At 39.0% G+C, this 15,922-nt stretch overlaps 1 protein-coding gene and 1 long non-coding RNA gene across 2 annotated transcripts; both read right to left on the reverse strand.

Annotated features, from left to right (window-relative positions):
* LOC134200609 (uncharacterized) lies at positions 1 to 1,617 on the reverse strand. Its single transcript, XM_062673792.1, has 2 exons — positions 1,481 to 1,617; positions 1 to 1,407 (listed from the first exon to the last, which is right to left on the reverse strand). The coding sequence occupies exon 2, from the start codon at positions 1,317 to 1,319 to the stop codon at positions 261 to 263; it is 1,059 nt and encodes a 352-aa protein (XP_062529776.1). The 5' UTR covers positions 1,320 to 1,407; positions 1,481 to 1,617; the 3' UTR covers positions 1 to 260.
* Positions 1,618 to 5,871: 4,254 nt separating this feature from the next.
* On the reverse strand, positions 5,872 to 15,681 carry LOC105841600 (uncharacterized). Its single transcript, XR_009975499.1, has 3 exons — positions 15,550 to 15,681; positions 6,213 to 7,141; positions 5,872 to 6,049 (listed from the first exon to the last, which is right to left on the reverse strand). It is a non-coding gene; the product is annotated as an uncharacterized LOC105841600 (long non-coding RNA).
* Between the last annotated feature and the right edge of the window lie 241 nt (positions 15,682 to 15,922).

Here is a 15,922-nt window from a genome sequence, read left to right on the forward strand (position 1 = left end):
TTTTTCCCTTTAATCTTATTAAACCTGTTGTTTTTCCCCCACCACCAATTGTGTTGAATTTACTTTCTATGTAATTTTTCTTTGAATTTGTTACTTTTATTAATTTGGAATTTATTAAGGTTATATTTGAGCCAGGGTCATAAATACCTGTGCAGTTCAATGTGTCATCCAGTGTAACTTCAACATCTATTAGTGGGGGAATATTTAGTTTTTTGTATCCTGAAATTCATCAATCTCCAACATCAAGTTTTTGCAGTGTCTTACACTGTCGTTACTCTTCTTGTCTTCTTTGAACCAGCACAAATCTTCAGAGTGAAATCTGTTTTTCTTTCCCATCTTGTAACATATTTGACAAGGTATTTTTTTTTTATATTCAGCTTCTGTTTTAGTCGAGCTTTTCTTTTCAGTAAAATGTTTTTTACATATTTATTCTGACTTTCATGCATCCGTAAGGCATTAAATAGAAGAGTTGGGTCGGTTACCTCTTGTCTATCTAGTTTACTTGTAATATAAGTTGGCAATCCTATAACAATTAAATCAGTGAGAGTTCTGGTATCTATATCACTATTATACTCGAGTAACAATCTCTGCTTTTTCAATGCATATTCCAGAAGAGAGCCATTTAAATGTTTGAAACTCAATGCATACATTACAGAGGACCAACTTTTATCTGCGAACGTGTTTAGGAAACTTGCTTGCCATATTTGCCACATCGAGTTTAAGCTGTGTTTAATTAACATAGACTCATACCAGTCACTTTCTGAGTCATTTAAAAATAATCTCAAAGCACTAATTTTCTCTGTATCATCATTTAAATCAAATCTTGTACATTCACTCTCAAAATTTTGCAACCATTGTTTGGCGTTAGTGATTTTGTTATCAAACTTCTTTAAAACAAATTTTTCATTCAATTTGCTTAACTTGTTATGTTTTTCTTTGTTGACCTTGGTTTTATCACTTAATTTCTCTAATATTTCTAATAATTTTCCATCTGTAATAGATTGGCTTGTGACTTGAGTCATTTCTTGTAATAAATAATCATTAAATACCATATTTTCAGCATCATCCATGTATAGTGCTAAAACATCACTTGGCATGGACATCCACATCTTTCTATTATGACCTCTTCTCTGTAATGTTTTTTTTATTTTCAAAAATTCTGGTAACTTTACCAATTGAGGGTGATGTTTCGCTGCTTGCAAACATGGTGGTATGAGATATGTTGTTCCATCTTCTTTTGTTACTGATTTTATAATCAAGATGTTATTCTTCGGGTCTTCATCTGCCGCCAGCTCAACTTCAAATTGTAATTTTTTCATGATCTACTATTATCCAATCAAACTCTGACAATTGTCGATTTGTAATATGTCAGATGGTACTGGAGTAAATAACGCAAATTTGATTTATCTAAAAATAGAAAAGTTTATTGTTATTATAAAATTAAACACTAAAAACATTTAAACATTGTGAATCTATTCACCTAAAAATAGAAAAATCGACAATTAAAGGTTTTTTACTTCCAATATTTCATAAATCACTTCACGGTTAAGATCAAATTCTCTATCTGAGTGTGTCAGTGCCAATGTCATTCTTATATATCATCTTACTCTATGGCCACGTACACAACATGCAGTTTACAAGCTTACATATATATTAGATTGGAAATGTCTGGTTAATTAATTGGGTGAAATCGAAGATGGCGCTGCGATCGTAATTGTTTATGGGTAGACTTGTCATTGACTCGTTCAATAGACAATGACTTATGGCAAGTGTCAGTGAATCTGTGGATGACGTGTACATTTGAAATTAGTCTATGATGGTGGAATGACTATCGCACGCATCTCTTATATCATCGCGTTTCTAGTCTGCTGTTATTTAATTGTGTTCTTATTTCGGTAGGCAGCGGCTTGTGCTCTGCCCCTGGCATTGCTGAAGTCCATGGGCGACGGTAACCACTCACCATCAGATGGGCTGTATGCTCGTCTGTCTACAAGGGAAATAAAAAAAAAAGCTCAACCCGACATGTGTAATTCTACTGTACGTGTGTAAGTCACTGAACTCCTCCTAAACGGCTGGACCGATTTGAATGAATTTTTTCGTATGCATTTGGGTGGCTCCCTGGATGGTTTAGATTCACAAATCAGCCCGGCAGATGGCGTTGCGGTATCTAGGTTATTTCTCTGTACTGCAACTAAACGGCTGGATTGACTTGAATGCATTTTTGTGTACGCATTCACAGGACAACGTCTGTTGGGTTCGCTAATTAAGTATAGATATCTACTACCGTTGTAATAAAAGTTTAGTGAAATTTGTTATGACACGAAAAAGAGCGCAGCAGAGAAAGTTATTTTCACTGTCATTAATCGATTGGTATTTTTGATAATTTAACACTATATTCGAACCGAAAGTTTTGTACAGTTTTAATGAAATGACGCGCTCATACATCGTGTACAGTCTTTAGATAACGGGAAAGAATCAGTCACCGTGATGTCAACGCGTTACGGTATGGTTCGTTCGGTTCCACGGGGCCGGATTAAGATCTTAAAACAAAGAGTACTTAACGGTCAAATGGACCTCTGGAGAACACTTGCTGAAATGGGTGTGCCGCCCCATCTAATAAATATTTTAAGAACGTTATATGAAGAAGGTATTGCGGCCATTTGAGTGGATGACACCTTTTCAGAAAACTTTAAGACCGAGGCCGGGCTACGACAGAGATGCATCTTATCACCGTTATTCTTCAATACTTACATAGAGTACTTTATGCGCATTGTTTTGGAAGAATGGGATAAAGGTACCTATTGCAGTTGGGGGACGAGTGATAAACAACTTGAGATACGCTGATGACACTACCCTTCTCGCACAGACTAGAGAAGACATGGAAATTCTACTGAGTAGTCTTGAAAATACCAGCCTTAAATTCGGACTTGCTATTAACCGAGATAAGACGAAGATGATGATAGTAGACCTACATCTACCTCGGCTCTGCTATCTCAAGCATTGGAAGATGTGGTGAAGAGATCAGACGACGATGCGCCATCACCAGGTCAGCAGTAGACCGGCTGGGAAAGATTTGGAGGGATAGGAGGATTACCAAGAAGACTAAGATGAGATTGATGAAATGTCTTGTTTCCAATCTTTCTCTATGGAGCCGAAACCTGGTCTCTAAGATTGCAGGATCGCCTTAAAATGGATGCACTGGAGATGTGGTGTTGGAGATGTCTCCTAATGATCCCATGGATGGCATTGCGCACCAATGCATCCATCCTCAAGGAACTCTGTATCAAAGACCGACTTTCGTCAACTGTACAACTAAGGGTAGGCAGCGGCTTGGCTCTGCCCCTGGCATTGCTGAAGTCCATGGGCGACGGTAACCACTCACCATCAGGTGGGCCGTATGCTCGTCTGCCTACAAGGGCAATAAACAAATAAAAAAAGAACGCGAAAAACCAGTCGATTTCTAGAATGATGAAGATTTTGCTAGTACGTTCTATTTATTACTCTTTAGCCTATGAATTATGCGGTCATACAGATGACAGGTAGTTTTTTTATTTGATTTGCTTTAAATAACTATAACACTATCACGCTATTCTTCTATGTATTAGGGTTTTTATTATTTTATTTTAATATCATATGAAAGTTTTGCACTTCCTACAATATCGTTACTATTCAGAATGCACTATAGAAATGTATTAACACAGTACTTAACGCGATAACTAAGCTTTATAAAGGTTCAGCTGGACCTCGCAAGAAGCACTGCTGTCATCTCTGGGTCGATGTCTCTAATTACCAGTTAAATTTACCTGACTCCAAACACAAGAGGGCCGTTCTTATTGTCAATGATCCCGCTGTCATGAATCGTTTGGAACCTCTCAGTGGGCCAAGAGGCTTCGGATTCTCTGTGATTGATACCCCTTGATCTTATGAGTTGTACTCTCAGCAAGTTTTTGAGATGATCCGGTATCTCCCTATTACCATCGTACCACTCACCACCCGAGCAATGTTCATCTATACTATCGGGAAGCAGTGCGCTCATTCACATCACCTTTCCAGATACTTTTTTTGAGGAGTAATTTTAATTTCAATTCTATCATTTTTATGCCTCGAGTACGACCCTGTTGTTTACGATGTTAAACATTTCCTCGGTCGATCGGTAAATTGTTAGGTTGCTAAATTGTTGTCCCACCGCCATCCTAGACTATTATTTAAATCGGGTACTTATATTTTTTTTCCTACCTATACTGATAGCCTTGAGATGCTATTTCAGCTTCGCCCTAACGTGTAGGTGAGCTCACGGAGCTCAAACTGGAGTGTTGCTAACACTGGCCCTAGCAAGAGCAGTGCTTCGCAGAATCCACCAGCGGATCGGAAACGCGACCCACTAAGAAGGTCCGGCGAGAAACTCAGTGGGCTGTGTCTGTAGGTTAATTCGCTCGTCGAGCTCTTCGTCGCAAGCGACGGCTTCCACGTGGACGGTTACCGGTGCTTGTGGTGCCTAAAAGCACCGTTAATGAATCAGGAGGATCCGTAATGACGTGTTTTGGGCAACGTAGACTGTTTACCATTCGGTCTACAGGATCGGGTATGTAATCGGGTACTTTTAAATGTGTTTTCAACGCGAGAGCATAAAAAAACATAGTTTTCTGTTTTTCTTGCCTTTGTGTAGGTGGGCCCATTAATACGATACGGAGACTTATCCGACCGCGACGGGGCAACGCAAAGCCTCCGTTGCCCGAACTCTCCCATGAATCCATCCCCTTAACGCCCATGTCTTGTCGAACCCTCCGAATTTACTGTCGGTTTTCTAAGGCCTCTCAAGCACCCGTCACCGTCCTCGTTCCAACTCGTCGATTATGACGAAGAGTTCGATGACCGAACTAACCCATAGGCACAGCCCACTGAGTTTCTCGCCGGATCTTCTCAGTGGGTCGCGATGCGGTGGTAGATTCTGCGAAGCACTACTCTTGCTAGGGCTAGTGTTGTAAATTCTCTTAGGTTGAGGCCGTGAGCCTATAGGCTAATAGTCTCTTAGCCTACCAGCGAATAGGTAGGGAAAAAAAAGATACGGAGAGTACTGATGCCATCTTCGAGGCCTTCGGCTCTCTAATGGGTTAAAATCGTCTTAAGATTATTTTAAATCCTTGAACACGATGTAGCATAATGTAATAACGCGATGGCCTAAGACTATTTTCAATATTCGAACATGATGTCTTCTTCTTTTTCTCCACCTTATCCTGCTAGGTGGGGTCGGCACAGCTAATTTTTCTCTTCCATTCTCTTCTATCAGCCGTCATCTCAACACTCACTCCTCTCTCTCTCATATCGTCATTCACACACTCCATCCATGTCTTCTCCGGTCGACCTCTTCCTCCGCCTACCTTGCACTACCGTTTCTATACATCTCCTAGTCACATGCATCTTCTCTCTACGCATCACATGTCCATGCCACGCTAACCGTCCGCTCTTTAATTTGTAGATTACCAAGGCTACTTTCACACTTCCTCATGATGTAGCGTATGGTAGTAACGCGATTTTTGTATCTATTTATTTCTTTGTCTATATCGAGAGTCATGTCTAAACATCCAGCACGAGTCTAAACTTTTGTGTTTAAAGCTAGTCACAAATTTTTTGGACTCGTATTTTTTGCCTTTTAAGGTTTGAAAATTTTGTCTCGATCATTTTAAGTATTTCATCCAACAATTATGTAAAAGAAGAATGTCCATTTGCAAGTAAAACATTACTATAAGATATATTAGAGAATATCTATCAAAGTCTTTACCGGAATCCAGTTCGGAGCAGAATTACTACTAATAAATATTCGTAACGGAACAGCATACATCATTTGTACGCATTTATAAATAATACCAGAGGTAGGTACAATAAATAATTTATTAATCTATCTCCTTACGTCTAGTACATAAATTTGTTGTTTGATGTCTTATGATTAATTATTATACCTTTTCTCCTTTCGAGGAAGCGACTCTCATCAATACAATTTCAACAGTTCTGAAGTATAAATAAAATTAGAAATAAAATCAATCTAATATACCTATATAGTATATATAGTATATTATATTAAAAGTCGTCGTGACCTAAAGGATAAGACGTCCGGTGCATTCGTGTTGAGCGATGAACCGGTGTTCGAACATCAGGCAGGTACCAATTTTTCTAATGATATACGTACTCAACAAATGTTCACGATTGACTTCCACGGCGAAGGAAAAACATCGTGTAATAAAAATCAAACCCGCAAAATTATAATTTGCGTAATTACTGGTGGTAGGACCTCTTGTGAGTCCGCGCGGGTAGATACCACCACCCTGCCTATTTCTGCCGTGAAGCACTAATGCGTTTCGGTTTGAAGGGTGGGGCAGCCGTTGTAACTATACTTGAGAACTTAGAGCTTATATCTCAAGGTGGGTGGCGCATTTACGTTGTAGATGTCTATGGGCTCCAGTAACCACTTAACACCAGGTGGGCTTCGTCTATCCATCAAAAGCAATAAAAAAAAATTGATTCTGATTGTCGAAATGTTGTCAGATTACTTTCCATAAGAATAAAAGCCGTGGCCAGCACCGTGTCCTCCGAAGAACAGGCCCGCCCCATAACCACCGTAAAAAGTTCTATAACGATTCGGTTCCTCATCTTCTTCGCTCTTCTTTTCCACTGTCCTGTAATGTCCAGTCTTCTCGTTCTGCACCGTTCTTTGCAACGGAAGAACGGTTAGATCATGTACAGGCACGAGATTGTGTTGGATGGGAATCAGGATCAGGGAGGGGGAATGGGTGATGTTGCTACTGTGCGCCACGGTTTGCGTCACGACCGGAATCCTGACATTGTTGCTGACTATGTGATTGACACTCGTGTGTACTGAGCTTTGCACGTTCGACTGGGACGGTAAAACATGGAATTTTGCGGGAACGTATAGCTGATGGGTTAAGGGAATTACGGTCAAGTTTGGCGCTTTTTTCTTTCTGGGATATTTCGACGGTAGTATGTGTATGTGTTGAATGTGTGTCGGCTCATGAGTTAGTATGACGGGGTGTTTAAGACTCTTTGTGTCCGTGGTCCTCAGTAACGGCGAATTAAAGACGTCGGGTAGGTCAAGCATCACTAGCAGGATGACAAGCTGAGTAAACATCTGCAAAGAACAGGTAAAGAGATATTAAGACAAGTTGATTGCAATGCTGAAGGAACGCTTGTATCGCACGGGCTAGTACTATAACCGTTTTAACGATTTTTACTGGTGGTAGGACCTCTTGTGAGTCTGCGCAAGTAGGTATCACCACCCCGCCTAATTCTGTCGTGAAGCAGTAATGCGTTTCGGTTTGAAGGGTGGAGCAGCCGTTGTAACCATACTTAAGACCTTAGAGCTTATATCTCAGGTGGGTAGCACATTTACTTTGTAGATGTCTATGGGCTCCAGTAACCACTTAACACCGGGTGGGCTGTGAGCTCGTCCACCCAACTAAGCAATAAAAAAAAACCGCTTTAAAATTTTTAATTAAGATTTTGGGGGCTCCGGTAAGGGCTCTTGTAATACTTAACACCATGTTGACCGTGAGCCTATTTCCCATGATGTATGCTGTAAATAAATAAATAGTAAGAAACGATATGGTAGTGTGTAAACGCTAGGTTTATTTTAACTAAAGTCTATGCTAGGCCGCATTAATGCTTACTCATCATGCCCTTAGTTTGAAGGATGTTACAGCTATTATTTTAATAAAAAATAGGCACTGCTTATTAACAACAGGCGAGCCGTGAGTGTATTTGCTATCCGCCATTATGTTATTTTATGCCTATTTCGAGCATTCTATTAAGCATAAAGCTTGAAAGTTGAAAAGTAACACATTTTACTTGACATTTTGAAAACAAAATTTCCTCTACCGGATCCGGAAACGGATTAAAACGTAACTTTTTCAATGCGAAAGCGAGTTGTGAAGTAATTAAGGAAGCTTAAAGCTCAGTTCCGATTGGAGACTGCAGCCGAAGACAAAGGAGCCGGATTATCTTGTTCAACGCCGATACTATTACCATCTGCTTCGCAATACTTTAGGCTACATTCTAGATAATTAAAAAGGTATCATCAGTACGCCAAAGCACGAAAATCTATCGAATTCGTAATGTAAATGTATCGAGTTTTCGATACGAAAACGGATCACTACATTAGACGGCAGTACTCGATAGCCAGCTAGCCTTCGAGATTTACCTTACCATATGTCAAAACAATATTCGTGCTCTCGATTATGAGTATAAGCTTCGAATTTCTAGAACGTGACGATTCAATTGCGAACCGAAAGTTAGTAAATTCATTGGTGCTGATGAAATTAATTATTTTTACGGACGGTAGGGGCGCTGTTTAAGCCCTATACTTTTTTATCGATAACGATACTTTTTTTTTCCTATCTAAGCTGATAGCCTTGAGAGGCTATATCAGCGTAACCTTAACTAGTAGGTGAGCTCACGGGGCTCAAACCGGTAGTGTTGCTAACACTGACCTTAGCAAGAGCAGTGCTTCGCAGAATCTACCACCGGATCGGAAACGCGACCCACTCAGGAGATCCAGCGAGAAACTCAGTGGGCTGTGTCTGTGGGTTAATTCACTCGTCGAGCCCTTTGTCGCAAGCGACCGGTTCGACGAGGACGGTGACCGGTGCTTGTGGTGCCTAAAAGCACCGTTAATGGATCAGGAGGTAAGGATACGAATACTTTGATAGTCATTCGTGTTCGCCCCTCAGTTGACAGTTCATCAAGAGTCGTTGCGTGAGTGGTAAGGTCTACTTCAAATAGATTCGTTGATAAGTTTAAATACACTCCAGACGGTTATTGAATATAAACGATTTAACTTGTCTGGGAATTTACAGAATGTTATCTATCGTCTGTTAAGAAGACATTGTATTGTAATCTATAAGGTATTCGAATTATTTTAGCTGGTGTAGCTGGGTAGACAGGTTTTTGGATGTCACTGTTGGTAGGACCTCTTGTGAGCCCGCGCGGGTAGGTACCACCGCCCTGCCTATTTCTGCCGTGAAGCAGTAATGCGTTTCGGTTAGAAGGGTGGGGTAGCCGTTGTAACTATACTGAGACCTCAGAACTTATATCTCAAGGTGGGTGGCGCGTTTACGTTGTAGATGTCTATGGGCTCCAGTAACCACTTAACATCAGGTGGGCTGTGAGCTCGTCCATCCATCTAAGCAATAAAAAAAAAGTCATTTCATATTCTGACTTTCGATAAACAGAAAACTAGCGGTATAATTCAAATGTCACTTTGATATTCGATTTTAAATTATTATCAATTTGAAAACGCGGTGTCATGGTTTGACATAAACTTATTGTTAGCGCAACCTAACCTAAAACTTATTCAGCATCGGAATGTTGGTCGCACCGCCTAAATCTGATTTACGAACTATAATTAGTCATTAATGTTTTAGACAAATCGGCGGCGTGGCGGGCAGCCTAGGCAACTTTCCAAAATTAACATTGATTGGCTAAATGGGAACTAAATTTGGTTTGCGTTTAGTTTAAGATTATTTAGCTATGTTTATTTTCTATTAACAAAACAGCACTGCCATATTAAGCTACTGGTCGATGATTTCAGAATTTGTATCATTTATTAATGTTACTCTTATTGTGTACAATATGAAAAATGTCTACTTTTGTCTTACTGGTGGTAGGACCTCTTGAGAGTCCGCGCGGGTAGGTACTACCACCCTGCCTATTTCAGTCGTGAGCAGTAATGCGTTTCGGTTTGAAGGGTGGGGCAGCCGTTGTAACTATACTGAGACCTTAGAACTTATCTCAAGGAGGGTGGCACATTTACGTTGTAGATGTTTATGGACTTTAGTAACCACTTAACACCAGGTGGGCTGTGAGCTCGTCCACCCAACTAAGCAATAAATAAATGAAAAGTGTAGTGAAAATTATCTTTTGACATTTACGTTTATTTGCACACAGAATCTATGGTATTAGATATATAATCTCTATTAAATTTGATGTTTTTTTGAAGTGAAACTTCTTTAGGCGCATGAGGGTACAATTTTTACAGATGTAACGTCACGCAGGTATGCAACGGAAGTGTCGAAAAATTTTAATACAGCGCCATCTATGAGATTTTTTAATACTAACGTGCGTATGAATCCTCTTGTAGTGAATTTCAATTTAGGATTATACGTGACGTCAAAAATCGATTCACAGAGGGCGCTACCTCATACTATAAAAGATGATTTACAATTATTTACTAATGACAAAATTTTACATATACTTAGACATTTAGGATAATTGTATTTTAATTTTTGAAGGTTTCACTTCTAATACGTGTGAATTGCACACATGTTTCTTTTTTTATTTATTCCTGTAGTTTTGCACATCATTTGTGGAAAGAACTCGCCCGGTTAAGCTTAACCTCTCGAGGTTACCAGCATCTCCAACCGATGTGTATACCTTTTAGTTTTCTTCTATACAAGAAATCTGTGGCCTTTGACACGCGCTGTTGCCATCGTCGCATGGATTCATTAGAACATATAATTGGAGTGTAGAAAGACTCACCATTAAAGGCGATTTAATTTATTATATTTATATTAATTTAGTTTTGTTTAAGCTAAATTCACTTAGGTGAAAATTATCTTCTTTATATGGACATCTTACAACTATACAGCCCTGATTCTCTTTCATTTACATGAATCCTACCTTGAACACAGATATGTTTAGAGTCGGAGCAATTTATTATTACAGTTTCTTTTATTTGTAGTATTTTCTTCCGTTTTTTATGATCACGAAAAACTGTAAAGCGTTGAAAAGGTCCGAAAAAAAAATTTATTTTTTATTTTTTATTGCTTAGATGGGTGGACGAGCTCACAGCTCACTTGGTGTTAAGTAGTTACTGGAGCCCATAGACATCCTCAACGTAAATGCGCCACCCACCTTTGAGATATAAGTTCTAAGGTCTCAAGTATAGTTACAACGGCTGCCCCACCCTTCAAACCGAAACGCATTACTGCTTCACGGCAGAAATAGGCAGGGTGGTGGTACCCACCCGCGCGGACTCACAAGAGGTCCTACCACCAGTAATGAAAAATGACGGGAAAAAACTCGAGTATACTCTAGAATTAATTTTAACTGTTTGTCTATTTATATGCATTAGCAGAGCAGAAGTTCAGGAGAGGCATCAGTTTCAAATCAGCAGAGCAGAGGTTTAGTCTTCGCTTGGAAGTTAAAATTATACGAAATTACGCTCATTGATGATCACCTATACGTGTATACATACGGCACACTTCTTACTGGATCTGCTAGTTAATTAATGTCTCAGTAATAAAATAGAAAAGCACATTTATTAAAACAACGTCTAATCAATGATTTATCGTAAAAATATAAAGATAAAATGCAGTCAAAACAGTTCATTGGCCCCAATTTATATTTTGTCAAAGATATTTTGACTAAATGTAGTTATAAATTATATTTACAGTTATTAACACTTTTACTGATGAAGCGGCGTTAAAAACAGCTAACAAACGTCTAAAGATAAATGTTACGTGTATGAAGGCAATCATCGCGCGTGCTTCGAGTTTGATACCTCGAAGTTACTATATTATGAGTAAACTTGTTTAATATATTATACGTTAACCTGTTAATCTCACTTGTTAAAATTTAATAGCGGTTTTTATGCAGGGATTTAAAATAACTGAACATTACTAGTTCGATAATTAATCTCGTTTTTGTTCGCATCTATTTATTTTTTATTTATTTTTTTATTTTTTTTATGCTTAGATGTGTGGACGAGCTCCTGCAGAGCCACCTGGTGTTAAGTGGTTACTGGAGCCCATAGACATCTAGAACGCAATCTATTTGTTTTATCTTTTATAATTTCTACACTTCACAGTTGCATTACTGGTGGTAGGACCTCTTGTGAGTCCGCACGCGTAGGTACCACCGCCCTGCCTATTTCTGCCGTGAAGCAGTAATGCGTTTCGGTTTGAAGGGTGGGGTAGCCGTTGTAACTATACTGAGACCTTAGAACTTATATCTCAAGGTGGGTGGCGCATTTACTTTGTACATGTCTATGGGCTCCAGTAACCACTTAACACCAGGTGGGCTGTGAGCTCGTCCACCCATGTAAGCAATAAAAAAAACTTCACAGTTTTCTTGGTCAAGGACTAATAATAATTATATCGTAAGAGATTAGGTTAGACTACATCTATCTGCTGCAGGCCTAAGAAAATACTAGGTCTGTACTGCTTGTCCGACAAGGTATCGATCTCCTAAAGACTTATGTCCAGATGCAGAGTACCTAAGTTCTCCGCATCGATACCTTACCTATTTTTGCCTCGAACAAGTTCTATTTCTTGAATTAAGCTGTGTGAAATTCGGAATGGGCATAACGCAGAATCTATGTTAGTTACACATAACGCCTGGTTAACTGCTCTATGACCTTTTGCTATGTACAAGTACTACATATATTATTAGAAGTGTTAGCATACTTAAAACTCGGACATGTTGCGAAATAGCGAACGAAACTGGTTGTGCGGCACTTGCTCATTACAAAATCATTGAATTTGTGAATTATTTAGATACGTACTGTACTTTAGTGGATCCTTTTATAAGAAGCACGACATAGTAGAACTCAAAAGTCACTTGGGAGAGTTACCAGGTTTTATTAGACGGGTACAACCGGGCGCGACCCGTTTACCATAGGACCTTGCGCTCGGTAAGCCCTATTTTATGGCTCAAGTTAAATTTGTGGATCATGAACATTTTTACAACGCGTTTTCTTATCTATCTACATATATAAAAATGAATTGCTGTTCGTTAGTCTCGCTAAAACTCGAGAACGGCTGGACCGATTTGGCTAATTTTGGTCTTGAATTATTTGTGGAAGCCCAGATATGGTTTAAAAGGTAGATAAATATGGAAATGCTCGGAATTACATAAAAATAACGATTTTGTTTTTCTTTTGATGTGTCGGACGGATTGTTTGTTTTAAGTTTATTTTATACAAAGGTTTAGGCTTAGGCACTACGAAGTCTGCCGGGTCAGCTAGTTTACAATAAAATTTTGTATTAATAACATTCACAAATTAGCTTAGGTCATTTAAGGTAATTTAACTAGCTAGTGAAATAAGTTCATTTTTTATTATTTTCATATAATACATTTTAGCAAAGCTCACATGGAACTTACACTTTAGTGTGACTTATGCCTGTTTCTGCCATGAAGAGTTTTGGGTTATTAGTTATTTCAATGCAAAATTATTTATGGTTCTGTCTCACTGGCCCCACCATACATTGAGATGGTGGTGGCTCTGGTATCTTAACAGCATTTACCCTGTGCTCATTTATCTTTCTGCACATCACACTTCTTCACTTCTTCACTCTTACTATACCACAATAGTAAACATATGTATAAATTTAAACTGCAAAATAAATTTGATTATATACACAAAAGTTACCTAGCTAACTACAGACCATTAATTAATTCATAATGTTAAATAATCATAATTGTAAATAATATTATTATATTAATAGACAAAGCAATCAAATGCTTTTTCAAAATTTTGAAATTAACAGTCCAACGTATGTATGTAGTGTTTATGTAAATTATATATTAATTTGACTTAATAAATAATTTATTTTTGGTTGTATTTTTTTTGTTATTCAAAAACTTCCTTGTGGTTTGTATTTTAAAACAACGTCATATCTTATTATAATAAATATTTCGTTTGGGGGACGAATCTATCATAAGGAAACTCTCGTGGTTAGTTTAGATGAACCTAGATGACCTTCACACACAACAGCACACGTAAATAATTGGTCAATTGTACTGGTCTACTTCGGCTTTAAAGCAAACAGTTTAAAATGAACTTAAAAAAATAATAAATAAATAACTGAAAACAATTATTTTTTGTTGCTTAGTAGGTGGACGAGCTCACTGCCCACCTGGTTTTAAGTGGTTACTTGAACCCATAGACATCTACAACGTAAATGCCGCCACCCACCTCGAGATATGAGTTCTAAGGTCTTAGTATAGTTACAACGGCTGCCCCTTCAAACTGAAACGCATTACTGGTTCATGGTAGAAATAGGCAGGGTGGTGGTTGGTACCTACTACCGCGCGGATTCACAAGACGTCCTACCATTAGTAATTACGCAAATTATAATTTGCGTTGACGTTATTCCTTCACCGTGGAAGTCAATCGTGAACATTTGTCAAGTACGTAATTCATTAAAAAAATTGGTAGCCGCCTGCGGGATTCGAACACCGTTGCATCGCTAGATACGAATGCACCGGACGTCTTATCCTTTAGGCCACGACGACTTCAAATCATGCACGATTATCCGGCCCCAATTTAGGATTACCTGTGTTATGGGTACCAGAGACTGACATACATACTTATATACCTTTAAATATATGTAAATAGTAAACACTCAGACAAAGAGCAAAAAAAACCTGTTCATCATACGAATGTTTGACCGATGTTGGAATCGAACCCACGACTCTCAGAGCAGTAGTCAGAGGCGCTAACAACTGCACCATAGAGTCACTTATTAATGAACGCATCATATAATTTATCTATCCTATGACCTGCAAGCGAGGTAAATTGTCCCTTCATAATATGGTGACACTCTACAAAACTTGCATACGCCCGGTCATGACCTATACAAGTGTAGTGTTCGCTCACGCGGCCCGCGCTTATTTAAAACCCCTTCAAAACAATTCAATCCCGTTTTTGCAGGATAGCCATCGGAGCACCATGGTTCCTAAGGAATGCGGATCTCCATGATGACCTGGAGCTTGACTCATTCAGTAAGTATTTACAGTCGGCATCATTGCGCCACTTTGAGAAGGCGGCACGACATGAAAACCCTCATTTCGTGGCCGCCGGTAATTACACACCCGATCCTATGGACCGAATGGTAAACCCGTCGCTTGCGACGAAGGGCCCGGCGAGTAAATTAACTCTCAGACACAGCCCACTGAGTTTCTGGCCGGATCATCTCAGTGGGTCGCGTTTCCGATCCAGTGGTATATTCTACGAGGCACTACTCTTGCTAGAGTTCGTGTTAGCAACACCATCAGGTTTGAGCCTCGTGAGCTCACCTACTCGCCCGGTGACGCTGACATGGTCTTTCAAGACCATCAGCTTAGGTAGATAAAAAAACTAAACAATATTGACATGAAAAGTTATTATTTCACAATTACTGTTACGTTTTTTATTGCCTTTGTAGGCAGACGAGCACACGGCTCATCTGATGGTAAGTAATCGTTATTGCTTATGGACATCAGCAATGCTAGGGGCACAGTCAAGCCGCTTGTATTGCTGTGTATTATGTAACATTGAATTAATTTACTTAAATAATATTTACTATTGCCTTCTTCAGATAACTGTAGAATAGTCCTTGTTAGTAGGGAGCAGTTTGGCTGTGTCCTTGGGCACTGTCGATTTTGGACGACCGGGACAGCTGACATTCACGGGAATTCAGAATTAGCTGCCCCCCACTTATGAGAAAAACTAACTGTATGATATTTTTGTATTTTTTTTTTATAAATTATTAATCTTACCTTAGATGAAATTTCGACACAATAAAAAAAAACTTATTTAACACAATAAGAATAACAACAAAAACACATGGCCACTATTAGCGACAGCACAAATTTGAATGTGGACCTCAACTGAGGTTGTGTTCCGTAGATGTTGAGGCCACGAAAAAAGCGTGCTTTAAATTTGCCGCTCAGACTTGCGACCATCTAGACGCTAAGTACATAGCTGCCGGATGTGATGCATACCACGACATCAACTCGGTTTTTGAGACATGAGGTCGAAGCTTCATTGGTATTAGGATAAGAGCAAAAGGTCGGTACGAACACACGTTCTTTTTGACATTCGCTGCTGAAAATTGTATTTAAATTTCAGAACTTAAGACCTAGCATCGGT

Source organism: Bombyx mori, chromosome 18 (genome assembly GCF_030269925.1).
Source record: "Bombyx mori chromosome 18, ASM3026992v2".
Classification (NCBI taxonomy): Eukaryota; Metazoa; Arthropoda; class Insecta; order Lepidoptera; family Bombycidae; genus Bombyx; species Bombyx mori.